This window comes from Miscanthus floridulus, chromosome 16, assembly GCF_019320115.1.
Source record: "Miscanthus floridulus cultivar M001 chromosome 16, ASM1932011v1, whole genome shotgun sequence".
Taxonomy (NCBI): Eukaryota; Viridiplantae; Streptophyta; class Magnoliopsida; order Poales; family Poaceae; genus Miscanthus; species Miscanthus floridulus.
This window is the reverse complement of record NC_089595.1, coordinates 20,129,138-20,156,485: the sequence shown is the minus strand read 5'-3', so window position 1 is coordinate 20,156,485 and position 27,348 is coordinate 20,129,138. Positions and strand designations below refer to the sequence as shown.

The 27,348-nt window shown below is 45.3% G+C and overlaps 2 protein-coding genes and 2 pseudogenes across 2 annotated transcripts; 2 read left to right on the top strand and 2 right to left on the bottom strand.

The window, feature by feature from the left end:
• Positions 1-5,548: 5,548 nt before the first annotated feature.
• On the bottom strand, positions 5,549-6,891 carry LOC136510377 (polygalacturonase-like; annotated as a pseudogene).
• Positions 6,892-10,271: 3,380 nt separating this feature from the next.
• LOC136512749 (probably inactive leucine-rich repeat receptor-like protein kinase At5g48380) lies at positions 10,272-14,144 on the top strand (annotated as a pseudogene).
• A 519-nt stretch (positions 14,145-14,663) lies between these two features.
• LOC136512748 (ankyrin repeat-containing protein At5g02620-like) lies at positions 14,664-19,586 on the bottom strand. The gene is made up of 5 exons (XM_066506744.1): positions 19,448-19,586; positions 17,550-18,094; positions 16,895-17,459; positions 16,274-16,800; positions 14,664-15,523 (listed from the first exon to the last, which is right to left on the bottom strand). Exons 2-5 carry the CDS (start codon positions 17,877-17,879, stop codon positions 14,924-14,926), a joined length of 2,022 nt encoding a protein of 673 aa, XP_066362841.1. The 5' UTR covers positions 17,880-18,094; positions 19,448-19,586; the 3' UTR covers positions 14,664-14,923.
• A 990-nt stretch (positions 19,587-20,576) lies between these two features.
• LOC136510376 (uncharacterized) lies at positions 20,577-22,553 on the top strand. The gene is made up of 2 exons (XM_066504849.1): positions 20,577-21,098; positions 22,503-22,553. The coding sequence occupies exons 1-2, from the start codon at positions 20,577-20,579 to the stop codon at positions 22,551-22,553; spliced, it is 573 nt and encodes a 190-aa protein (XP_066360946.1).
• Positions 22,554-27,348: the final 4,795 nt, after the last annotated feature.

Below are 27,348 nucleotides of genomic sequence, written 5' to 3'. Positions count from 1 at the left end.
TCGGCTGTCCAGCTCCATGGGCAATCCAGCTACTGACCATGCATGATGGTTCAAAACAGCCTCCCACTCACGCTCACTTCTGGACCTCGTGCTTAGCAATCCTCCCATCACCTGGACCTCGTGCTTAGCAATCCTCCCATCACTTTGACAGCAAGCGGTAAGCCATCACACTTTCTGACAATTTTCATCCCGACATCTCTTAGGTAATCTACCTGTCAACAATCCAGACAAATGAATTCCGTGCTTGTGTGAGTGCATTTTTATTTAAATTAACATGAAGTTTAATTGCAAGATCCCATAGTTGCGATTTATAATTAACAACTAATATTGAATTTTTCAAGGTGATTTGTATGTTTCCATGGTATTAAGTAATTTTAAACATGGTTATTAGAAATTTTTTATGATCGAACTATATTCATAAAAAATCACATTCATGGATAGAAATTGGACGAGTTGTAAGGACACATCTCAACTCATGGAAATTGATGAAATATTCACATGTTTCCTAGGTTTATCCGTAATTCTATTTACATTTCGGTTTAAATAAGTTATAATAATATTTAAAGTTGGTCCGTAAATCATGATAATTGGTATTGAATCATTTTTTCATTACCCGAAGTTAAGAAAACAACATATTTTGAGACAGTAGAACAACACATGCTTCACAAAATGGACACGCACCTCCTCATAACCCTACAACTCAAGAGGAGTTCCAAGGTAGAGTAACACGTGAATTGACTAGTCAAAATACTTATATTTTATATCAAAATATAATTTTTAGGTGCACAATAACATGTATGCTCATGCGTAGAAGTTTGAAACATGTTTGAACTCGTTTAGCAATTCTTTAAAAATATTTGAGATTTGATGAAAAATATGTGCTGGCAAGCTATAATACCGCTCACCAGCACAGATGGTCTCTGCTGGCAGGCGGTATTATAGCCCGCCAGCACAGATCACTCCCTCATAAGGCGTCGGGGAGGCACCAAAATTTTCGAGTCCCTGCACGAAAACTGAATCATGCCATGAGGCTGCAAAATTTTCACACCTCTGCCACTGTTCTAGCCGCTACTTCGTCGGCGACCGCGCTTGACCCCGCTCAGCCCCACCGCTCGTGTGCCACCACCTCATCCTCTCTGCCCTCGGCCGCACGGGCCTCCGACTGTGTGTCGCCGCTTCGTCCTCTCTGCTCTCGGCCGCGCACCGCCATCATCACTGGCGCCCTCTGCTTCTTAATGGGGATCACCCCTGCTCCCGGCCAGGCATGTGTCTCACTCATCTCCGGCCCCGCCCCGAGCACCACCGCGCCTCCAGCCTCACGCCTCCGGCACCCTCAGCTCCCCTGAGTACCGTCGCGCCTCCCTCCTCTCCGACCCAACAGTGCTGTCGGCCCCACATCTCTGGCCCCTCTGCTTCCGTCCCCGAGCGCCCCCTTCGCTTCCCCTGAGTGACAGCCCCGCTCTAATCCCTAAGCACTGTCGCACCTCTGTCCCCCTTGGCTTCCCCGAGCACCACCGCGCCACCCTCCTCCCCAGCCCAAGGGCGCTGGCGGCCCCGTCTCTGGGCCCGTACCGCTCCTTTCCTCGTGTGTGAGGCAGCCGCTGGCCCTGTTCCCGTCTCCAAGCACCGCCGCGCTTCGCTCTTCCCTGGCCCGAGCAGTTAGTTTCTTTTTTTTTATCATGCAATTATAATTAATGTATTGCAAATTATGATAGAAATAAAAAATGTTAACTAAATGCTGATAGGATAAAAATTGTGGTAGACATAAAAATCGTGAACTTTATGTTTATAGTATAGGAATTGTGGTAGAAATAAAAATATTGTTAACTTTATGTTGATAGGAATGATAATAGAAATAAAAAAATTGATAACTTTATGTTGATAGGAATTTTGGTGGAAACAAAAAAATTTGTTAACTTTCTGTTGATAGAAATATTAAATTTGTTAACTTTATGTCGACAAAAATTGTGATGGAAAAAATTTGGTAAATAAATATTTATTGCTTGCAATTTTTAGGAATAATAAGTATGTTACAATTCCAAATTGTGATAGAGATAGTTAAAGTTGTATTGTAAATTGTGCTCCAAATAACAAACATGTTGATTTTATGTTGATAGAAATTGTGATAGAAATATTTATTAATTGCGAGTATTACAGCTTGCATATTAAGAGCCATGAATAACAACGATACCAACACTAAGAAGAACAGATGCCATCAAATTCTGACATGACGTTGAATCCTTGGAGGAGGAGGATGACGATTTTGGCGGGTATTCTACTCCACCTGAGTACGAACCTAAGCCCACCAAGGCATCGCCAGCGTCTAGAAGAAGATTACCCTGAATACGATCCGGTCGCAGATCATCAGGTACCACATGTACATACATTAGTACTGCTATGGTTAATTATAACATTGTGTCTCTATAGAACGATGACCAATCCCCGGTGCATTCCCCGTCGCAACGTCGTAGAACATCTAGTCTGAATCTGCCTCTGCACCAAAACCTTCGGTTACTGCTGCTTCTAGTAGTAATCCAAAATGGAAATGTGAGCGAAGCTGAAACCATATCCCTAAAGGTACTCTTGTAATAGAAGATCTTGGTGACAAAAGTTGTGCCCATATGACCTACAGGAATATCTGCTAGATTTTGGACCACCTGTGGAGCCATTGTGAGGGAAAAATTGTAGGCCTGAATCACTACTGGTAATTGGAGCTCATACTACAAAGGCAGTATTGTGGACCACATTGAAAGAAAGCTTTCAGTTTCCTGAAGGTAAGAGAAATTGGCAAGACATTTTGCAATGGGCCTCCTAGGGAGATGTTTCACGAATTGGAGGTCTACTCTTAATAAAAAAATACGTCCAGAAAGGGAAGAATGCTAGGGATGACTCCGGCAAGATTCCTGTTGATATTTGGAAAGAGTTTAAACAACAGAAGAACATGGAAGAAGCAGTAGCCCTGGCGCGAAGAAAATTATGTGAAGGCTATGAAAGCTGCCGAGAACCCCCATCACTTGGGTACGGGTGGGTACGCCGGCAAGATTGCTGAATGGAGGAGAGAGGAAGAAGAACGGGAGAAAGCTGGTTTACCGGATATATTTGTAGGCTTGGATGAGCACAGCTGGAATTGGGTTCTAGCTCGAACTCCAACTGTAATACCCTGGGACAAGGTTGCATGCAAAAAACCCTCAACAGAGCTCGTTAAGGCACAAATGCGGAGTCTTTTAAAGCCCGTCAGGGAGAAATATTAGCTAACCGCCGCGAAAAGCACGGCAAAGCACTCTAGCCGTGTTTGAGAGATATCATCAACATTTTCTTTGATGTAAAGCATTCCCCAACCGGTTCCGCTAAACAGCCAACGTTCACCGGGGGTTTAAATCTGGCGAACGATCAGACAGCCCAGTGACTTTCCATTTTTGGCAAAAAAATCCGCAACTTTCCTTTTTTGAAAAGTTTTCTATTTTTGGCAAAAAAAAATCGCAACTTTTTTTTTTGGAAAGTTACAAAGTTATATGCATAACTTTTACGTGTAACTTGTGGAATAAACTTCGTATAACTTATACACATGACTTCAATGTATACTTTCAAGGTGATAAGTTACTTTCATAACTTATACATATAACTTACTACGTGACAAAAGTTATACGCATAACTTTTATGTACAATATTTTGCGAAGCAAACTTATCAACATAATTTCTTAGAAAGCTACAAAAATCATACACAATACTTTTATGTATAACTTATTTATATAACTTAGATATATAACTTGATAAATGACTTAGATGAAAAGTTAGACGCATAAGTTATATTCAAGAACTTAGATGTACAAATTAATATCATAACATATTAGTGAAATATAAAAACTACGTACAAAAGTAACTATGTAGTATAACTTGTTTGTTTATTAAATTACGTAAAAACTATATAAAAAAGTTATGATAAAAATTATGGTGATAAGTTTTGTTCTGTAAAATATTATATTGTCAAAGTTGTCGGTATAAGTTGTAGAAATAAGTTATGTCCCGTAACATACATGTATAACTCAATTACTTTTCAAAAACGGAAAGTTACGGATATATTTTTTCCAAATAAGAAAAGTCGCGGGAGCAGCTGATCGTTCGCTTGAACGACCGCTGGAATGGAATTGGGTCCAGCGACACCTGTTTATAACTCTGTTTTGGCTTTGTTAAAAAACTATATCAGCAAACATAGTAACTTCTTTTAACACTAGATGGATGCTAACTAGCTAACGATGGTCAGCATTCAATTTAGAGGCTATTCCCTGTGTACCATTAAAAAAGTTCACAGTCCCATATTTATTTACCACTAGAAAAATTCTTGAGCCTTAAGAGCCACTGCTTGAAAATTTTATACCCTCCTATGCCACTGTTGTTACTTCCGTTACTCAAACTCACCGTTAGTGCTGTAGAACTTGTCAGATTTTTGTGGGAATAGCCAAAGTGCCCCTGGCTCCAAGCCAACAGCTCCTGATGTCTTCAATGGCGATGGTCCCCGGTTGCTTGCAGGTGGGGTGAGGGCACGTGCAGCTGGGAGCCCCAAGCTCCCCGGCCAGCGCAGCTGGGCTTGCGGCTCTGCGCTGCCGTCGCCGTGCTGCTCTTGCAGTCTTGCTTCTCCCCCTCACCGTACTCCACTCACGCCTCTCGTTGTCTGCAAAAGCCTGAGAGCTTGCTCTCATGGCCCGCGGCGGAGTTCAAGAACGACGGCGGCGCTCTAGAGGAAATCAAATTCATCGATGTCTTCAGGTGGTTGAGGCTCGGCTCGATGTTGGAGCCGATGGGTGGCATCAAGGGGCTTCACGCGGTCAGCGAAGGTCCTGCTATGGAGAGGCGATGAGGACTAGCAGGCTGGGTGCGGCTTGGTGAGAGGAAGCTGGAGGTGGCGGCGTCTTCGTCCAGCGAGCGACGGGTGCGGCGAAGGCCGGTGGCGGCGCTTGCTCCGTCAAGCTCCAAGCCACGGCGGCGCTGCACGAGGGGCGGGCGAGTTGAATAGAGAAGCATGCGGAGGCCAGGGCCAAGGTATCGTCGTGCTTGCCGCCTTGCCGGATTAGCTCCGATAACGTGTGCTTGAGCCACGAGAAGATGGGAAAAGAAAAGAGGAACGTGGAAGACAAATTAGACGGAAGTGGTATTGAGGGAAACAAAAAAATGAACTAGTGGCATATTAGGCACAGCAAATTTTCCAGTGGTTCATATGGAATTGCTAACTTTTTTTATTGGCGTGTAAGGAATTGTCTCTTCATTTTAAGCACATTAAGAGAAGACTATTTTATCAGATGCACCAAACAGATGTACCTCATCCTCGATTAAAAATTGCCGCACTTCCAATGCTAAATATTACACTTAATACTATCCTCTTACTCCGAAATTATATAACTATACAAAGTGAATCCCCACGCGTGCGTGCCAAACAATCGTAAGTACTCAGTACACGCAGCCATTAATCTGGTGACGGGGAAACGGTAGGCCGGTAGTACGATCACCGGCGGCGACACGCGCACACACGCTGTCCGGCGATGGCCCCCCGCTCCTAACTCGAGAGGCAGCTATGCGGTCTGACGACTCCGGCCGCCGACCCGTGGGCGTACTTGCAGAAGGACTGCGCCGGCTTGCCCTCGTACGTCAGGTTGATGTTCTTGAGCGTGATCCCGGTGCACGGGTTGCTGCATGCCGCTGCAGTCGAACCTCACCGCCACCGGCGTCGCCGACGTCCCCTCGATGTCCGCGTACTCCACGCCACTGATCTTCACCCCCGAGCTCTGATCAATCATCACCAACAACACAAAAGGATTGGTCAAGACGAAAGGCCGCTGCCGCCTGCCGCTGCGGAGAGCGAGAATCTCCGTTCACCTCGGCGGGGAAGTTGACGTTGCTGGGGCAGTAGTTCTGGTCGACGACGACGACGGGGTTCCGCACGCCGCGCATGGTGATACGCGCGAACGACACGCCGGCGACGAGCCCGCGGTTGGGCCTCCCCACGTCTTCGTCCGCATGCCGTTCTGCGTGCCGGTCAGCGCCGCCCCCTCCACCGTCACGTTCCGCACGGGCGGCCTCGCCTGCGGCGTCTCCGCCCAGGCTCCCGATGCTGATGCCGTGGCCCGGGGCGCACCGGATGTTCCGAATGAGCACGTGGGAGGTTCCGGGGCCCAGGAACACTCAGTCGTCGCCGGTGCCGACCGTCGAGCCGAGGACGCGCACGCCGCGGGAGAGCTGGACGTGCACGCCGTCCGTGTTGGGGCTGTCGGCCGGCGCGGCGATCCGGACGGTGTCGAAGATGGCGAGGTGGACGTTCTTGCTGTTCAACAGCGTCAGGCGCCTCAGGCTCACGTTGTTGGACTGGCTGATGTCCAGCGTCTGGCTCCGTTGCAATCACAAATGCAGAATCTTGATCATCAGTCACATTGTTACGAAAGAATTCCATTTCGTTTCTTTGCAATTCAATGATGATCTAAGATCGCTTACCGTGGTGCCGGGCGGGCATCGCCGGCCGGCTTTCTTGCACGCCCATCAGTGGGCCATCCCGTTCCCGTCCAGCGTCCCGCCATGGATCTTGAGGCCGTGGGCATAGTGGAACTGGATCCACGTCGTGCTGTCCACGGCCGCCGGCGCGACCACGGTGCCATCGACGGCCACGACCACGCCGGCGGCGCTCCGGCACGGACCCCCGAAGTAGGCCCGGCTGACCAGGAACGTGCCCGCCGTCACGCGCAGCACCGGCGCCGACCTGCCCGTGTCGTTGCACGCGGCGAGGAACGCCGGCGCGGAGTCTTCCCGGCCGCCGGGCCGCGCGCCGTAGCCCACCACGTTGTACTCCGCCGCTGCCGCTGCCGCGGCGAGCGCCGCCGTCATTATGACGAGCGCGAGAACGCCCATTTGGTAGCTAGCTTACGTGATTTTTGGAGAATGGGGAAGGGCGGACGTGCGTATTTATGGGCAGTGGAGAAGTTAAAATCTTGCGTTGCGGCTTGCGGGTTAATCATGATCGTCCTCGATTAGGCTGCGTCGCGAATTGAAGGAAGGCGAGGAACGGATCATGGATCGCATCGGTTGCTCTGCGGTGATAGGCCATGTTCGTTGCCTCGGAATGCGTGCAGCTAGAAGATCAGGGGATGGCATGCAATTGCAGGTTTCGAGTGATCAGAGACCGTACGATGAGCCGGTGATGCTTAAGAGAGCGCCAACCATGCAGATTCATGTACAAGCAAGCGAGATACGGAGTACACTCCATGTGGGGACACAAGGCAAACAGGTGCACTGTGCACACGGTCGTGCTAAGCCAAAACTTGTTGACAAGCCTTGCTTTTGACTAGGCAAACTAGCTCGTTCTCAGCTAAGCCAGGCTGGCTCTATCACGGTGTTTGGTTCCATCGAGCTAGGAAGGCAGTTACAAATGTTGTTTGCAGTTTGCTTCGTGGCCATCGTCCTTGCCGACGAGAGAGCGAGCCGTTTTGGCTCTCCGGGGCTGGTAAGGTTTTGCCTGCCCGTGTAAGCAGTAAGGCTAGCTTGCTCCTAAAAGCTAGATTTTTTTTTGATAAATGCAACTGCAATACCTAGCCATGAAAGGCTAGAGTGGTTCTAGCCAGAGATCCAAACTTTGTTGTAGCACATGTGCTGCTACAGTAATCTTTTACATTATATTGAAGTAACGAGATTAATAGTTATATTGAAATAACGAGCCATCAATAACTTATATTGAAATAAATAAATTTAAAATAACAGTTGTCAACAATAATGATATAATGGAAGTTAGCTAAGAAGAGGGATTTTTTTTCATGGTGAAACGAGATTTATTTGTTAGCATTAATTAAATTTGGTAATTTTTGTATGGTTTGATGGAACCCAAGTTTTTGTTAATACAAAAGTTCATCTCATATTTCCAGTTATATTAGTTGAGCGCAAACAAAAAGGGGTAAATTATTTGCTGACATCACTTTGGATTTTGTATTATATATTTATGGGCTATTTAGTTGCAGAGATTGGTAGAAGAGAATAAAAAGTTAAACGTGCAAGATTAAATCCTTGTTTTGGAATTTTGAGTTTGATTGTTTACCTTACTCCTTTTCTGGTTGGTTAGAGTAATCCAAAATGCTACAAAAGGCTTCACCATTGTTGCCCGTGTTGATTGACTGTATCAACAAATCATCAGCACATATACACAGACTTAGGGCCAGTTTGGTAGAGCTTCAGAGGCTCCGGCTCCTCCTACTGATGTGCTACTGTAGCATCAGAGGAGTCGGAGCCGGAGGAGTCACAATTTGTGGCTTCACCGGCTCCTCCTTGGTTTGTGAGAAGGAAGGAGAGGAGAGAGAAAAATGGCTCGTGTGAGCAATGTCGGAACAGCACCGCTACAATGCATTGTTAGGAGGAGCCAGAGCCGGCGGGAGCTCCACCAAACTGGCTCTTAATAGTATTTTGTCCATCAAGAAAAATATTACAATACGTGTTAAGCAGAGGGAAACATCGTTCAAAAGTCAACAAGGGCCAAGGTGGGGTTGTGTACATGTGTGGTTAGCCAACAAATAACATTTTAGTTGGCCTCATATGCCCTGTTTGCTTCTCTTATAATCCGTACTTTTCAACTTGTTTTTTTAACTGGAACAGTATTTTCCTCTCACAACAAATCAGCCGGAACAGTGTTTCGGCATATTTTTTTAACGAAGCGAACGGGACCATAATTGTGCTTCATATAGCTGCAGATATCCAATTGAACTTATCTCGCAAAAATTGCTATACCGTCTGGGAGGGAATGTACATACCCCTTCAGTTTTAAATATATTTTCAGTTTTAAATATATGATGTTGAGAACAAGCTAAAAATGCTACATTTTTAAAACCAGAGAGTTCAGTTGGGTTAGACCGGAGTTTAGTTGGACTGAATAAATTCCAAACTCAAAACTCTCCCTCTCTATATACACATTTAAAAAGTACTTACTTATTTTAAACTTAAAAAAAAGGTAACCTTGATTGTTTGCGTCCCTGTGTTTTGGAAAAAAAAATGAAAAGAAAAGCCGAATTAGGCCCATGCCGGATTGGAGGAGAAAGCTCACGTGTGGAACTTTTGGACCTGCCCACTTCCACGGGCCCAGGCGCACCACTTGCAGGCTCACAATGAGGTCCAGTCGTGCGGGTGTTCTTGTGGAGGCTTTCACGTCAATCTATCCCGACCGGAGATGTGCGCCACCGGAGGAACATGTCGCCTAATAGTTCTTGTTTAATCTGCGGCGACACGGATTCGTAGAAACATTCGCTACTAGACTGCTTTATAGCAAAAGGAGTATGGACATTGGAAAAGAAGAAATCACAGAGTTCTTATGCCAAGTACAGGAGATAGACGCACAAGCATGGCTTGCGGCAGTTATGAAACATCTTGCACATGACGATTAGCCCGGGTTGTGGTGTGACTCTGGGCAATATGGCAGGCCAAGCGCAAAGCGATTCACGAGAATATGTTCCAGAGCCCGCTGCCGACTCACTGCTTTGTGGAAAGGTTCATTGCAGAGCTAGAGCTAGTTAAACCAGTGGGGAATGTTCAGCAAATGGGCAAGGTTACAGTACCAAAGTGGATTCCGCCTCCACAAGGGTCATGAAGATAAATGTGGATGCTGCAACGTTGAAGAACTCCAATATCTCTGCAGCAGCAACTGTGCCGCGTGACGGAGCTGGCAACTTCCTTGGCGCCTCAACTCTAGTGTTGGAAGGTATTGTCGATGCTTGAAATGGTGGAAGTGATTGCCTGTCGGGAAGACCTTGCATTAGCAAGTGATCTCTCGTTGCAGAATCTTAGAGTCGCAAGCGATTGCGCCAATGTAGTAAGAAGCATTCTGGGAAAGGGGATGTGACCATATTGTCCTATAATACAGGAGATTAACTCTAGAAGAAGATGCTTCGAAAGGGTAGAGTTCATCCACGAAGGTAGGCATTACAACGTTGATGCACATAGAATAGCTAGAAGTGCAGTTTTATGCACACAGAATAGCTAGAAGACATGTGTGGTTTTTATCCCCACCCGATTGGGTTTGTAACTCTCATTCAGTTTAATAAAGGGTGAAGCTTAAAAAAACAAAACTGACTCGATAATCGGCAGGGATTAGAACAAATCGGCACGATTAGTCAAGATTTGGACCTATTTGGCACGATTACAAGTTTGAGGACAAAAATGAAATTATTTGGCACAGCGCGACAAGTCTAAGAGCCCATTTCTGTGCGGACAGTGTAGTCAAACACTCAAAACCCAAACCCTCGAATCACGCCGCCGCCCCACGCCCCACGCCCCCACCCACCCGACCCCGCCACTCCGCTCCCCTAGGCCCCAACCCCACTCCACGGCGACGATCCACTCGCCTCCCCGCCGGCCACCTCGAGCGGCGGGGATCCACGGCGAGGTAGCCCGCGACCCCGAGCCCGAGCCGCTAACCTGATCCGCGGCGAGGGCCGGGCGGGAGGCGGCGAGATCGACGGCGGGGCTCCGCTCGGCTTGGCGGGTGCGAGAGCATCTTAGTTGAGGTAGGATTCGGCGGCGGAGAGGCGCGGCGCGCGGCGGAACGCGGAGGTCGGATTCCGGCACCTCACCATTTCTCGGTCAAACTCCATGTGTGGTTCATGGTCCCACCTGCCGCGGCTGATTTGCTCTGCTCTGCACGCTTTGCTTCTAACTGTCGGGTCGAAATGTTGGTGTGGGATCCCGTCCTTTCAGTGTGAAAACTGCTATTTTTAGGGAAGTCCGGTTGTGTTCCCTAGCTCGGTTTGGTTGGGGTACTTGAGTGTTGTACTAGTTGACCATGGCGAACGCCCAAGTTGATCTTACGAATCCGATGCTCTGGTCTAGATTCGTTGTGTGGTTGCCTTCTCTAGCCGTTCTTAGTGACAAACTTAGTCCGTTAGCTCTCGAGGAACGAGATATTTGGATCATTCAAGGATTTATGTTTGACATTCCTGATGCATTCAGTCTCCTGGCCTAGTATTTGTTTTCTAATTCTGGATGATAATGATGTGTGGGACATATCAATGTTTTAGATAATTGGAGATGTTTTCATTTGTAAACGGATTTGCTGAACTTGGTATGCTCTTTGGCATCTGCAGGTCTTCTTGCTGATGTTACTCATCTCATCCCTCTGGGCACTGAGCAATCGTTATGCTTTGTGACTAAGTAACTCTGGATGGTGAAAGCATTCGGGAAGTAGACAACATCAAGATGGCTGTTGGGCGTTTCTGTGCTGCTCTTCTCCCAGTATTCCTCTGTTCTATGCTATGTCAGATTTGGTATGGTGCAGTAAGTGACATCGAATGTCTGAAGAGGGTGAAAGCATCGATTGATCCCAGCAACAAGTTAGACTGGACATTCAACAACCATACTGAGGGATCCATATGTGGATTTAGAGGCGTGGACTGCTGGAATCCCAATGAAAACAAGGTTCTTTCTCTTCACCTTGGCAGCATGGGTCTTAAGGGCGGGTTCCCTGATGGACTTGAGAATTGTAGCAGCATGACTTCACTGGATCTCTCGAGCAACAGCCTTTCCGGCACGATCCCTGCTGATATCTCGAAGCGGCTGCAGTACATTACAAACCTTGATCTGTCATATAATAGCTTCTCAGGAGAGGTACCAGAGGCGCTAGCTAACTGTACGTATCTCAATGCTGTCAACTTACAGCATAATAAATTGACTGGAATGCTCCCAGGTCAGCTTGCTGCTCTTAGTCGCCTAAACCAGTTTAATGTTGCTGACAATCAGTTGTCAGGGCAGATTCCTTCATCTTTGAGCAAATTTCCATCCTCCAATTTCGCAAATCAAGACCTTTGTGGGAAGCCTCTGAGCAATGATTGCACTGCAACTTCAAGCAGTCGTACGGGGGTAATTGTTGGTTCTGCTGTTGGTGGTGCAGTTATAACTTTAATAATAGTTGCTGTTATTTTATTCATTCTCGAACGAAAAATGCCTGCGAAGAAGAATGGAAAGGATGTAGAAGAAAATAAGTGGGCAAAGACTATTAAGGGAGCAAAGGGAGTGAAGGTTTGTTTTTTGTTCCAGAACTTGTAATACTTTATCAGTTTGTATTTTTGTATAATTCTTTCAATAGCCTTGATATTATTCTTAACAATGCGACTTTGCTCCCTTGTTTCTCCAGCGTCTCATAGCCTCATAAGAATCATTAGTTTTAGTTTGGGATCTTACCATACTTATGAAGGGTAAATTGTGTATATCGGGCAGTTGACTAATTATATTAACATGTTTACTATTTAAATATGACGCCTACTTTCTTACCCAGTCATGTCAAAACCCTACTCCCACCCATCACACTCCAGTGTTACAGGGACACAGGTGCGAGTATTGGTGTCACTAGCAGTGGAAGAAAAAGAATAGTTCGGCTTAGGAGTTTGTCTACAGATTGGAGATAGAGTTAGTTTGGAGAGTGTTTTGGTTATGGCTTGTTGATCAAGCTAGCAAATTGTTAGGAAGGCTGTTAAGCCAGGTTAGAGATTTGAGATTGGTTGTTAGCTTGAATGTATGTAACAGGAGTGACATTATATATGAAGGGTAGGTCAATCTGTGATATCAAGCATAATTTAGAGCGCCCTTGGATGGTGAACCCATTTATCTTGCCGTTCTTTTTTCCCTTCTTCCACCCAAATCCAACACCCATATTAATACACCGGTGCGAGGAAACATTGAAGCTGTATTGTCTTGAACTAAAAGGTATCCAACAAATAAAAGAAGTATAGTGCATGCTAAACTTTCCATTTCTGAACTTTGCTTAGATGAGTGGTTTGATTTGCTGCATTTTCACATTTTTTTTGTCATTTATCTATGTCTGAGAAATCGGTTTCAAAGATGAAGTTGAATGATCTTATGAAAGCAACAGGGGATTTTACAAAGGAGAACATTATTGGAACTGGTCGATCAGGAACCATGTACAGAGCAACACTTCCAGATGGTTCATTCGTTGCTATCAAGAGGTTGCAGGACACTCAGCATTGAGAGAACCAATTCACATCTGAGATGTCAACGCTAGGAAGTGTTAGGCAACGTAACTTAGTGCCTCTTTTGGGATACTGCATTGCCAAGAATGAAAGACTCTTGGTGTATAAGTACATGCCCAAAGGTTCTCTTTATGATCATTTACACCAACGAAGCAGTGAGAAAAAGGCTTTAGAATGGTCACTGAGGCTAAAAATTGCCATTGGAACTGCTAGGGGATTGGCATGGCTTCATCACAGTTGCAACCCCCGGATTCTTCATAGGAACATTAGTTCGAAGTGCATATTGCTTGATGATGACTATGAGCCTAAGATCTCTGATTTTGGGTTGGCAGGGCTCATGAATCCCATTGATACCCACCTGAGCACATTTGTCAATGGTGAGTTTGGTGATTTGGGGTACGTAGCTCCTGAGTATACACGCACCCTTGTGGCCACCCCTAAAGGAGATGTCTAAAGTTTTGGAGTCATCTTACTTGAATTCGTCACTGGTGAAGAGCCAACACATGGTGTCAAATGCCCCAGAGAACTTCAAAGGCAGTTTGGTGGATTGGATAACTTACCTATCAAACAACTCTATACTTCAGGATGCGGTTGACAAGTCCTTGATTGGGAAGGACAATGATGCTGAGCTGCTTCAATGCATGAAGGTTGCGTGCTCTTGTGTGCTTTCTTCTCCGAAGGAAAGACCTACAATGTTTGAAGTTTACCAGCTTCTGAGAGCTGTTGGAGAGAAATATCATTTCAGCGCAGCTGATGATGAATTGACCATGCAACCTCAAAATGCCGACCCTGAAGATGAGCTTATTGTGGCAAACTAGTTGAACTTATGTGATGAGTAGGTGCGTGTCAGATACCAAAAAAATGTAGGAGTTGTTGTAACTTGAATAATCAGGTCAGTCTGAAAGTATTGCTCTGTATCTTTTCAGCTTCCTGCACTACCGACCAACAATTAGCAAGCTCTGGGATATGCCATTGGTTGAAACATCTGTACCATTTTGTGTTGTTCATGTTCTGTATATCCTTTGCCTTGTATCTTCAGGTTGCTATGTCTTGGTTGTAAGATGGTTTGCTGGATTAGCTGTATCCTTGTCCAAATTTTAGCTGTAGCGATAACTTTAGTAATGTGAAACAATGTTGATCTGTTGATGTTTTTGTGGCCTTTCATGTAGCATTTTTGTTTATGTTTTCATGCATGTACCTTCCTAGTTTCAAATGTTCAATGTTGATTGGTTTTGGTGTTGTAAGCATTTTAGTTTCCAGTTTGATGTCAGTTCTGCATTTAATGAAGCTCAGGGCACACTTGTGCCGGATCATATAATTAGAGCACATTTATTTTTTGAGGTGTATGCTTCCCCTACTCCGTAGTCCCTACAACAAGATGACGCTGGTGGGCACCGTTTCTTGGAGCATTTTTGTGGTTATTATGTGCAACAGGATCTCTGATTTCATTTATGCGAGCTATACTGTGTTTAACTCTCAGAAAAAAGCCATTCCACTACTGAACTAATGCTCAGTCCCAAAAGATGTTGCACATTATATCTTGCAGATAGAGACATGCATCCTTTTGATTAAAATATATTTCTTCCCCAGTATTATTGTTTCATGGTGAAATAAGATTTAAGATCCAAAGCTCCATAACCTCATTACAAACAATTATATTTAAAAAGTATTAATGAGCATGTTTCATGGCACTACTGCTCATTTTCCCCAGAATATTCATCATGTAATATTCCTCATCAACAGAATGAAACATTACTCATCTGCTCAAGCTTGACGTAATCAATGTTCAAAGTACATAGTTCAGGTATTACATGGAATTCCGAATTACCAAAATAAAATTATCAGCCTAAGATCATGCTACTTACACATTTTTCTTATTCCTTCCATAAAATGAGAAAGTATCTGGAATACCAAGAGGCACAGAGATATTAGACCATATCAAGGAGCTCAGACTTGAATTTCCGACCCAGCCGAAATCTCAGTTTTAAGATGGGCCATTCACCTAGAAGTTTAGTAAGGATGGGCAATAAACCTGTCAGAACGCAAACCGTAACAGACAACCAGGGGAGACGAGGGGCCAGAACTGTGTATAAACCAGTTGCGAATGCTGTGGTAGTTGCCACGTACGCAAACCACATAAGCTTCTTTGTAAAAGATCTGTAGTAAAGCAAGAACTCAAGATCCTCCCACTTTGCTATGATGCATATGAAAGCCACAGCAAGTGAAGCGCACATTGCTAAGGTGTCAGAGATCAAGAATGCTTGAAACGCAACCTTCCTGACCATAATGGGAAGTCCCTGGCTTCCGGCATCACTGCTGTAACCTCCTGGCAAAGTAAAAGCAGCAGCAAAGGTAATTGTCGCGAGGAGGATTGCCACTAAGGAAGTGTTGCCTGTGTACGTTTGAGTCAGTGACTTGATATTATTTCTTGATGAGTTGGTCACGTCATCCTTGGCATCCTTGTGGAGATTATAAATAGATCCTGCCTCTTGAGGATCAGCTTTCAACAAAAGCATAGATATTTCATTCTGCAAAAATCCAAAGAAGCATGCAAATAGAACTTGTAGTAATTAATATAATACTATTGGACAAATGAAAATCTACAATCACGAGGTCGGTGCAAAGAAGGATGCAAATGGAACTTTTAATTAATGTAATACTCTCGGAAAAAAATGAAAATCTACAATCACAAGGTTGGTGCAAAGACTTTTTTTAGTGCTGTTCCGTTCGGTTTCATTGCTGCAATGGCCTTCAATATACAAAAACCCTACGTTGTTACAGCGTGCTTAAATGGTATTGAATTCCATCTAGATTTCACAATCCGTTCTGCATCGGTACCAAAGGGATGCAACCATTTTTTGTACTCACTCCATTTCAAATTACAGGTCGTTTGACTTTTCTAGATACACAGTTTTTGTTATGTATATAGACTTCGCACGCATCTAGATGCATAGCAAAATCCATGAATTTAGAAAAGCTAAAACAACTTACAATTTGAAACAGAGGGAGTAATATGTAAAATCATTTCATAATAATATGAAGTGTCCAATCAAACTAAAACGTTTGTTGGCACGGTTGCTAAAATCAAAGTAGTAAATTAGTTTTAAAATCGGTGTTGTTTGCGTAAACTAGTTAGAGAAATTTTAGAATGATTGGAAAAAATGAGAACCGTTGCTTAACGCATCTTAGGTGGGGAACAATAATATGACGGTGATGAAGGCTGGCATACATGCTGATTTAGTGGACCAACAAGAAACTGAGCAAACATGTATACGTACCCAGTTTAAAGTCTTGGCATGATCAGTGGCACCATATAAATTCCCCTTTACTGGGACACCTCCGTTGTTAACCACTGTGACGTCCGTATCTTGGTGATGCAGTAAAGAGGCGACCATCTTCGGATTGCACTTCAGGACTGCCATATGCAGAGCAGTATCTCCGACTGAATTTTGCATGTTAATGAGCTTACCAAGCTGTGGCGAACCGAGTACAAATTCTACGAACTCCGTCTTTTCATAGTCTACAGCCTTGTGCAGACATGTCCAGCCATTTTTATCGCAATAGGGAGCATCTGGACAATGTTTAAGAAGCTCTCGAGCAACACCAACATGGCCTCGTTGTGCAGCAGCATTAAGAAGAGGGACACTCACTGAGTTGACTAAATACCCTAAAGACCGATCATGTTCCAACAATACTCTTAGCACGTCAATCTTGTCCCATTGTACAGCCAGGTGCATTGGAGAATTGCCATTGCATTCTTCTACTGCCAGCCCAGGACGTGTCTCCATAATCTTTTTAGCGATGGCTGCAAACAAAGGCAGTAAAGACATGTAATAGCCACGAAATGGTAAAGAATACACTAAAATTTTTTGTTCCGCCAGATAGTACGCATTTCTCACCAGAATTACCGTTTCTCACGGCAGCATGCAGAGCATTCCAGCCGTTGGGTCCCACATGAGCTGAATCAGGAATCTCCAACAGTTTCTCGAAGACATCAGCATAATCTCTCATCACTGCCATGAACATGGGTGAGTCGTTGTGCTTGTTCACAGCGCGCGACAAGGCAGGCTCTGCTGCAATCAGTTCGAGCGCGAGCTTCCTGTATCCGCTACGGATGGCGTTGTGCAGTGCGTTGAATCCGTTCTTGTCTTGCTTCAAGATCAACTCGTCCAGCTGCTGATCGCGGTAGCACACGAGCAAAACAGAGGTTACAGAAACACGTCCGTTTGTCACGGCGCTGTGAAGCGGCGTCTCGCCGTCTGCATTGATGCTGTCAGCGAGGAGTGACGGGTTCAGAGCCAGCACGGCCTTGCAGAACACCTCGTGGCCATGGACGGAAGCGATGTGGAGGCAGGTGTTCTCCTGCGGAGTGGTGCCAGGCAGAATGTCCGGATCGTGTAAAGCCAGGTGCTTCATAGATACGGCGTCACCAGTTATGGCTGCTTCCATGAGACGCCAGTCCATCTGTCGTCAACACCAGTTAGATTCTCAACAATTTTTAGTTCTTCAATATTATATTTTTGGATCCATGAATGTTTTGTTTAGATTTCGTACCGAATCGCGTCGTTGAGATGTGAAATCTGGTGCCCCCCCTCCGAAGTTACTGAGTGTGCTGGGCCTGAGATGACTCGCAAGGTGCCTGCGTGCTATCTTCTCCCTCCCTCTTCTATCTTCAGTCGTAGTGTGTGTGCGAGAGCGTCGCTGAGCGGTCGGCTTACCCGTGCGAGTGCTCTCGGGCCCAACAGAGAAAACAAACAACCTATTCGGTTCGGCTGGATTGCTCGTATCTGGCTTATGATCCATGGCTTGAACAGTATTTTTCTCTCCCACCAAACTAGCCAGCCGTACTTTCAGCCATGGAGCCAATCCAGCCGAAACGAACATGCTGAAAGCTTGAATCGGGTTGTGGCAGCTTGATGCATTCACATTGAATCGGGTCACTAGATGAACTGTTGTTGGCTGTTCTTGATTCCATCTAACTTTGGCTCAAAGATCAAACCAATAGCAGGTGGTGTCTTGTTATTGAGTGGCAAGTCCATAGAGGTTCCGCAACAAAGTTGTTGGAAACTTGGAATAAGGTCCTTGCTTGATTATCGGTTCTGAAAAACAGAAACAGACCAATATTTGGATTTTGTGACAAACACAAATATACGTATACATGCATAATGATACAGCATGTTAGTTTGTTGAATGTTGCAAATATGTAGCCCATAAGCTCAGTAGAACAACTGGTAGCAGCAGCCCACGAACTCACAAAGACAGAAACCCATCGACCGTACTCCTGTTCCTGTCTCCTGCTCCCGTCCGTCGCTCGCATCGATCGGAAGGGCGGCGGCTGCACCAGCAGGCGGCGGCACGGCAGGTCGGCTCTCCCCCTCGGCCCTTCAGCCTTCGCCCGGTCGGCCCCTCGCCCATCGGCCCTCTGGCAGTCGGGAACGCGCCAGCGCCTTGCGCCCGGCACTCCTCTTGCGGCGGCGGCGGTCAGTGGTCTTTGAAGGCTCCCCCTCGGCTCCGGCGTCCAAGTGTCCGACCCTCCCCCTCGGCACCTCTCTGATCTACAGCTTGAAGCAACCGCACGACAAACACAAAAGACCCCAGATCCATTCTGGATTCTTCAGAGTAAGAATTGAAGGTTTCGTTTTCTTTTTTTTTTGTTGCATTGTGTTCTTTTTTTTTTGAAAGAAATGTTGCATTGTTTTTCTTGTAACGTAGATAAAGAACTTATACTTTAATTATTACTAGGGGTGACATCAGGTTCATTTTGCCTGGTGCCTTGCTACCAGAGTAAAAAAATAATTTACCTAGCATATATTTTAAGAAAATTATATATATACTATTTGAACTGTGCACCAGGATCAATTTTGTACTGGTTTTGTCCTTTATTACTATTGCATATGCATCGAAATTTTTTTGTACTTGGAATACCCCGTCGTGAAATCCTGGCTCCGCCACTGGCCAAGGGTTCCCAGATTCCATATGAGGTGATGCACGCGCCATGAGTCAATTTCTCAAATTCGGTAGAATGATTCCATTCCTCATACTGTTACCAACTATTAGCTTGTGAGAAATGAGACGAGGATAGATCAACTTATTTCATTCAGCAAACCAAACAAAAAAGTGAGGAACGATGAGAAGATAGACTACCTCGTTCCTCGAACCAAACACCCTGTAAGTGAACTGACTAATACCACGAGGACTGCAGCCCAGTAAAGAGAGGCAAGCATCGTCTGCCTGCCAATGCCAAGAATATTTGGCGGTACATACATCTCGGCTAAAGGATACTCAAGGGATTTGAGTTTGGCCTGGGCTCCTGCCTTATCGATCATAATGTCAAACGGGAAATTTCATTCTACCCCAAGAACAGGCGAACACTGAAACATTTTGTAAGAGAACGAACCGGAAGGGAGCAGGAAAACAGCATTGGTCGGAAGAAAAAGATTACAGCGGAGTACCTTATAGTCCTAGCAGCAGCAGCAGCAGCAACAACAAGATGATAATCAGTCAAACGAGGCAGAGGCAGAGCTTCATCCTCTTTGTTGGGAAACAAGTTTCAGGAGGCTCGAGTGCGATAGGATTAGAGCAGTCCTTGTGATCCGATTCCAAGAAAATGAACGTAACATTACATCGGGGTAGGGCTCTCCTTTTATAGTGTCTCGGAGGACATTTAGGCTGTGTTTGGTAGGGCGAAATTTAGGATTTTAGCTATAGTAGTACTTTCGTTTTTATTTGTCAATTAGTATTTAATTATGGACTAATTAGGTTTAAAACGTTCGTTTCGCGATTTTCAATCAAACTGTACAATTAGTTTTTTTCGTCTACATTTAATGCTTCATGCACGTATCGCAAAATTCGATATGATAACTACTATAACACTTTTTTAGAAAACTTTTTGAAACTAAAAAAAAGGCTTTACATTCCGTAATTACCCTTACTCACCCACTGCATTCATAGAATATGCTTTACATAGAGGTCTTTTTAAGAGGTAACTTGTGTGACTTGTCTCCTCCTTGAATCACGCTTCCCACGCCTTCAATCAGTCCCGCGAATCACGCTGTCAGCAAGCCCCGCGATTCACGCTCCCATATTTTCAGCACCTCCATGTCCCTGACCTCGGGCCCGAGACCACCTTAGCCTCGGGCCAAAGAGACGCCCCCTTCGCGCCACGACCCTCAGCATGTTTCAACGACCCTGCACAAGATAGTGGACAACTCGGCGCTCGAAGTCAGCTTCAAGCGCTCGAGGGTAAGCTTCAGTAGTGCTCGATGATCAGTAATTGTTTCCCGGCTTCGAGACTGACCTCGCGTATATATATGGCCATGCAGCCCACAACCCGTTGGCCCGGTCCAAAGCCTGTTTTTTTTTTGCCTGGACCGATGGCCAGCGGGCCCGTGCCAGCCCGGCCCGGTGGAACAGGCTGTGCCTGCGCCGCTCTCCAGGCACGTCGGGCGGCATGGCCCGGCCCGCTATTACGCGGCAGGCTCGGGAGCGTCGCGGCCTGCTAAAAAGGCCTCACCGGCCACCTCCACCTCCACTCCACTTCGCCTCTCCAATCCCTCCATCTGGCCTCCCCCATCCCCGGCCATGCTGCCGCCTCCACCTCCACTCCACTCCGCCTCCCCCATCCCCATGCCGCCGCCTCCAAAGCTCTACCTCCACCACGCGACGGCATTGAGTGCGGTGGCGGCCGCCGCCTCCACGCCCCCCCCCCCCGCGCGTCTGGCTGTGGCCGCCTCCTCTGCGCCCCCCGCAAGGCTTCGAGCGGAGCGGCCTCCATCCCCTCCGCGGCGCCAACCCCGCTCCTCCTCGGCTCCTCCCCGTCCCTCGACCACGCTGAAGTCCAGCGCGATAGCTGCGCCGACGTCGAGCACGGCAACGGCAGCCTCCTCCAAGACCCCCGCGCGTCTGGCCACCTCCTCCGCGTCCCCCTGCAGCGGCTTCGAGCGGAGCGGCCTCGATCCGGCCTTCTACGGCCTCGATCCGGCCGGACCGCCGTGGATCCGCCGGCTACTTCGCCGGATCCGGCATCAAGCGACCCAGGGGGGAGCTCGCCGGCGGCTGCCGCCACCTCCACTCCTCGCCTCCCTCTCCTCTCTGTCGCATTTGGTGGGCCTCGGGCCGACCCGACCTACTAAAAAGGCCGGGCTCATCGGGCCGGGCCGGCACGGAAATTGGCCTGACAGGCCTTGCCTAGGCCGTCGGCCAGGCACGATGGACTGGTGCGGCACGGCCTGGTGGCCCGATGGACCCTTCCGTGCCATGCCCTATCGGGCCGTGCCTAACACAGGCCCGTGCCGTGCCGGACCGGGCCGGCCCGTTGGCCATCTATAACCTCGCGGCAGCGCCACGAGGTTAGAACTGTTTTTCATGCCAGATTTGTTCCTCGAGGTTAGGAACCCTCACCCGAGGCTACTTATTCTGTGGGGCTGAGTTGATCATGCTAAACAAAACGACCTCGAGGGTGACCATCTTTTTTGGGCGATCCCCAGCACTCTTCGCCACAGAGGAAACGCTCAAAAGATGTGTGAGGCCTTGTTTAGATTGCGAATAATTTCAACCCGATGAATAGTAGCACTTTCGTCTTATTTGGTAAATATTGTTCAATCGTGGACCAACTAAGCTCAAAAGATTCATCTCGTGATTTCCAACTAAACTGTGTAATTAGTTATTTTTTTTACCTACATTTAATGTTCCATGTAAGCGGCTAAAAATTGATGTGATAGAGAGAGAGTGAAAAAACTTGAAATTTAGGGTGATCTAAACAAGGCCTGAGAACTGAAAAATAATACGATATGTGAATGGAGGAGGGGAGTGGTCTGGCGGCCAGTAGTATTTGCTGCCAAGGCTATGCTAGCGCCAAGCGGCCATTCGCTGCTTTCGTACAACACCTGTACCGCATTAATTTCCCAGCACTAGGCAGCACAGCCTGCACAGGTTTAACACGGCGCTTTCCTGCAACGCTATTGATGAGGTGTTTTTTCTAGCTGTACCAGCGTGGCAGCGTACAAATGTGATCGACCACCTACGGGAGAGTTTGAAGCTGACAATGTAGCAACATGCGTGGATCAGTTATACCAATCAGGTGAACGATTAGTGTCCTGGACTCCTGGTTGACCCCAGGTCAAGAGAGCCAGGCTTCTGCCCTTGTTCGCCTTGTGCTTCCCCATTTCTACTCAACGTCTCGCCAATATTGTTTGGGTGGATGGCGAACACGAGCTCTAGTAGCGAATGTCAATGCCTAGATACGCGAACTTTGGTTATTGGTACAGGCTTATTTGATCTTCTTTTAATCATATGAGGAATTTTCTGTGCCTTTAAGCCTTTTGACTTTGAAACCTCAGAAGAACCCACCGGTGCCATACCGAATCTACAAATGAGCTAAAGATAGTAAGATAGTGTTTGGTTCGTGCTAAGGTAATGTAAACACAAAGGGGATCACATTACAGTGTATTTAGCAGCGGAATGAATGATTACCCTCTTTTTTTTGTTGCACTCTGTTAACGTAATCAGATTACGGTGTGGGTGTTGTATCTGATTACGGTGGAGGAGGAGGAGGGGTAACAAGCTTGTATAGATATTATTTAGGTAAGGGATTCGATTACAGTGTCAATTGATTACAAGCCACCGCAACCAAACATATGAAATGGGATTCGTTACCTTCAGTAATCAGATTTCGTTACATTTGAGCCAACCAAACACCACCTAATTGAACTCAAAAGCTACAAATATGCAAGATGTAAATCGAAAGCAAATAACAAAAACATGTTGTTCAGAATAAATTAAACTGCTTTAAATTCTCATATAGCATCTCTGACCATAGATGTATGGACAAAAAGATACCAGCGGAGTGATCAAAAGATGATAATTCAGACAAATAAAACAGGCAGAGAACATATCTGGGTTCTAAAATGATCAGTGCACGGTCACCTTGTTCCCATTTCCAGGTCCACACTATTATAGCGGTACCTGTTACAAAGCGTAAGGGTCTTAGTAAACAGTAATCAGGACGGTAACCTCTGTTCATCAATTAATGTAGTCTCCATCAGGCTCTGCTAGCACCAAGCGGCCATTCGCTGCTTTTCACCCAAACGTACGGCTACCCAAGAGTCCGCAATTAAACGGGAGAGTTTGAAGCTGAGAATGTAGCAACACGCATGGATCAGTTATACCAATCAGGTGAACGATTAGTGTCCTGGACTCCTGGTTGACCCCAGGTCAAGAGAGCCAGGCTTCTGCCCTTTTTCGCCTCGTGCTTCCCCATTTCTAATGTCCAAAGTCGAAACATAATTTGAAGTTCCAAAAATTTCCACTCAACGTCTCGCCAATATTGTTTGGGTGGACGGCGAACACAGAGCTCTAGTAGCGAGCATGTCAATGCCTAGAAACGCGAACTTTGGTTATTGGTACAGGCTTATTTGATCTTCTTTTAATCATATGAGGAATTTTTTGTGCCTTTAAGCCTTTTGACTTTGAAACCTCAGAAGAACCCACCTGTGCCATACCGAATCTACAAATGAGCTCAAGACACTAAGATAGTGTTTGGTTCGTGCTAAGGTAACGTAAACGTAAAGGGGATCAGATTATGGTGTATTTAGTAGCGGAATGAATGATTACCCTCTTTGTTTGGTTGCACTCTGTTAACGTAATCAGATTACGGTGTGGGTGCTGTATCTGATTACGGTGGAGGAGGAGGGGTGACAAGCTTGTATAGATATTATTTAGGTAAGGGATTCGATTACAGTATCAATTGATTACAAACCACCGCAACCAAACATTACAAGCCACTGCAACCAAACATATGAAATGGGATTCGTTACCTTCAGTAATCAGATTACGTTACATTTAAGCCAACCAAATACCACCTAATTGAACTCAAAAGCTACAAATATGCAAGATGTAAATCGAAAGCTAATAACAAAAACATGTTGTTCAGAATAAATTAAACTGCTTTAAATTCTCATATAGCATCTCTGGCCATAAATGTCTGGATAAAAAGATACTAGTGAAGTGATCAAAAGATGATAATTCAGACAAATAAAACAGGCAGAGAACATATCTAGATTCTAAAATGATCAGTGCACGGTCACCTTGTTCCCATTTCCAGGTCCACACTGTTATAGCAGTACCTGTTATAAAGCGTAAGGGTCTTAGTAAACAGTAATCAGGACGGTAACATCTGTTCATCAATTAATCTAGTCTCCATCAGGCTCTGCTAGGGCCAAGCGGCCATTCGCTGCTTTTCGTACAACACCTGTACCGCATTAATTTTCCAGCACTAGGCAGCACAGCCTGCACAGGTTTCACACGGCGTTTTCCTGCAACGCTATTGATGAGGTGTTTTTTTATAGCTGTACCAGCGTGGCAGCATCTATACAGATGTGATCGACCACCTACGGGAGAGTTTGAAGCTGACAATGTAGCAACACGCGTGGATCAGCTATTAGTGTCCTGGACTCCTGGTTGACCCCAGGTCAAGAGAGACAGGCTTCTGCCCTTCTTCGCCTTGTGCTACCCTATTTTCGCTCAACGTCTCGCCAATATTGTTTGAGCAAATTCCTTGCCATTCAAACATATAACACTTCTTTTACTGTCATTCAAAATTATATGTTCTCTTCACTGTCATCCATTCTAAATTTCAAATCTCTTCACTGCCATTGCCTACCAATACAGGGAGATTGTTGTTAGATAGCATGTGAAAGATAATCTTACCCTTAGAAATTTTCTCTATAACAATCCCTTGGTTGCCATTGAACTTTAGAACACAGACAAATCAATTGGAGACCTATCAGCAATATGCAGTGACAAAAATGATAACATTTCAACACATGCATAGAAATATGACAACAATATTATATTCATAGAATACTTAATATGGTTCACAACATCCATATAATATATTGATATTCATTAGTTCAAATGTTTACCAACCAAACTAGCAATTCATTGGATTACAGACCAAACAAAATAACAGGTTCAAGCAACCATTGTTGTCCATTTAATTCTCAACTAGGCTCATACTTGCTAAGCAAAATAAGCAGCCATAAGTTTATATATCAAGCAAAAATAAGAGGGTCGCACGACATTACAGACCATACAAATGAGTTGCTTGAACTACAAATTCAAATCTAGAAGTTTTCTCTTGCTTCTAGTGTGTGCAGCAGGGCTTTGCCTTAGAGGGTTCTTGCTTCTAGTCCCCATTGCTGGACTATCTGTTGATGTTGTAACTTGCTGCTGCTTCTTTTTCCCTTGTGCCTTTGCCTTCCTTTTACCCTTTTTCTCTACTATAGGCATGGATGTGGCAGCTGGTGGTGTGGTTTCACCTAAAGTGAACAAAGGGTACTCAATGGAAAGTGTCTCAGGTTGGTTTGAGCCACTACCAGACCTGCATGTGAGTGAGTTTTACACTTTTAGAGAATAATTTTGATAATGCTATAATTAAGAACAAATGACGTTGGATATTGGGCACATACTTGAGAGAGTTTCCAGAATCTAAGATAAGCGAGACATTTTGGCTGTAATACAAAAAATGAAATGCATTTTTAGAAAAATAATCAGAATTTAAATTTCAGATCTCTAAGTATATGGAGGCATATCTAGGAGAAAAATGCATTGTTTTGGGTCCTGGGTCAGCTGGGACAATGCTACGCTCACATTTAGTTGTTTTCTTCCTTCTTTTTGGTGGCCCCTGCATGAACATAAACATCAATGAGATCTCAAAAGGCAGCAATATGAAATCAATAACAAGTCAAACTAAGTAAAGATTAGAATGCTTACTTCTCAGCTAGCATAGCTGCTATATCCTTAGGGTCACCATCCTTGCAGTTATACTAGCGGTGTCCATAATCCTTGCAAATGGGGCATTGATGTGACCCTTTCTTCTTTGTTGTGCTGCCATTAGCCTCTGTACATCCTTTGGCTCTCTTGTTCTGCCTTCTACCAGATGTAGATTTTATAAGTGGTGGATGCATAAAGTAACCATGGTCAGATTGTGGCCATTGGGATTTGTTAGGCATAGCAGGGATAAGAATCTCATATGCTGCTCTAAATTTCTAAACTGAATAATACATGTCAACATGTTTCTCCAAAGGTTCCCGAAGAGATGTTATGAATGCAATTGCATGTTTGCAAGGAATTCCCAAGACTTGCCATTTTCTACAATAACATGTTCTTTCATCTAGGTTGACAACACATTTGGACCCACTGCCACCCTTGACAGACACCTCAACTAGAATATCTCCACTTCTCTGTACATCCATATCCAAGTTCCTGCTTTGCTCTTTCAAATTCTTGATGATGTGTGGCAGAATAATTCCTTCAATCTTTCTTGATACTGTTCTTCTAACATCCCACTTATCCATAATAAGTTGCCTGATCTTGTCCATAAGGTCATCCAAATTCAGCCCTTTGAACTGTTTTATCCAGTTGTTGAAGCACTCTGCCAAATTGTTTGTGACATAGTCAACCTTGCAATGGGTCCCAAATTGACTTCTTGTCCATATCCTAGTATGCCACTGCCTTATATACGTCATTGCTGATGGTTTAGCTTCCTCCATTGCTTTCCAATGCTTCTCAAAATAGTATGGGCTCCACAAATATGCTGCAGGCCAAAGATGATCATCAAATATTTTCCCGCTGTATCTTTTCTTAAAATTCATCACCAAATGCAGCATGCACTCTCTATGTTCTGCATCTGGGAACACTTCTTTCACTCCTGCCATTACTCCTTGACTAGCATCTGTACATATAGCTAAGCTTGTAGGTGCTCCAATGGCATCTCTAAGCCTTTGTAAAAACCATATCCAATTTTCATTAGTTTCTGAGTCTATCACTCCAACAGCAACTGGATACATCCAGTTATGCCCATCTACAGCTATTGCGCATGCTAGCTGGCCCCTAAACTTTCCTGTCAGAAATGTGCTATCTATGGCCAAGTATGGCCTGCATCCATTGAGAAAACCATCAATACATGGTTTCATAGCAAAAAACATCCTATGAAATCTAACCTTCTCAGCAATTTTGTGATGTTCTATTACTACAAAACTGCCAGGGTAGTACCTTTCCACCTCTGCCTTAAACCTATATAAGTTATTGAAGCTGCTGTCCCAACTACCAAATAGTTGTGTTCGGGCTAGCTCCTTACCAGCATACACTCTCTTGTAGTTGATATATACCTTGTGCTTGTCCTTTATTCGCCTCTGCAATTCTTTAGCTCCTACACTTGCATCTTCCATAAGCCAATCTTTTACTTGTTCGCATATCTAGAATTTGCTTGCATTCCTAACTTCCTTGCTCCTTCTTGTACTAGAACAGTCATGACGACGTGGGTTTCTCCTCACCTACATACATTTAAACAAGA

Excerpts from the sequence above, each read along its gene's own strand:
- LOC136510376 (XM_066504849.1), top strand. The coding sequence starts at position 20,577 with ATGCTGCCGCCTCCACCTCCACTCCACTCCGCCTCCCCCATCCCCATG. Across the intron at positions 21,099-22,502 it reads TCTCCTCTCTGTCGCATTTG|ATTACGGTGTGGGTGTTGTA; the intron begins GTGGGCCTCGGG and ends TAACGTAATCAG.
- LOC136512748 (XM_066506744.1), bottom strand. The coding sequence starts at position 17,879 with ATGTTCGTTTCGGCTGGATTGGCTCCATGGCTGAAAGTACGGCTGGCT. Across the intron at positions 16,801-16,894 it reads CGTGAGAAACGGTAATTCTG|CCATCGCTAAAAAGATTATG; the intron begins GTGAGAAATGCG and ends CTTTGTTTGCAG. Across the intron at positions 15,524-16,273 it reads ATGCCAAGACTTTAAACTGG|AATGAAATATCTATGCTTTT; the intron begins GTACGTATACAT and ends GGATTTTTGCAG.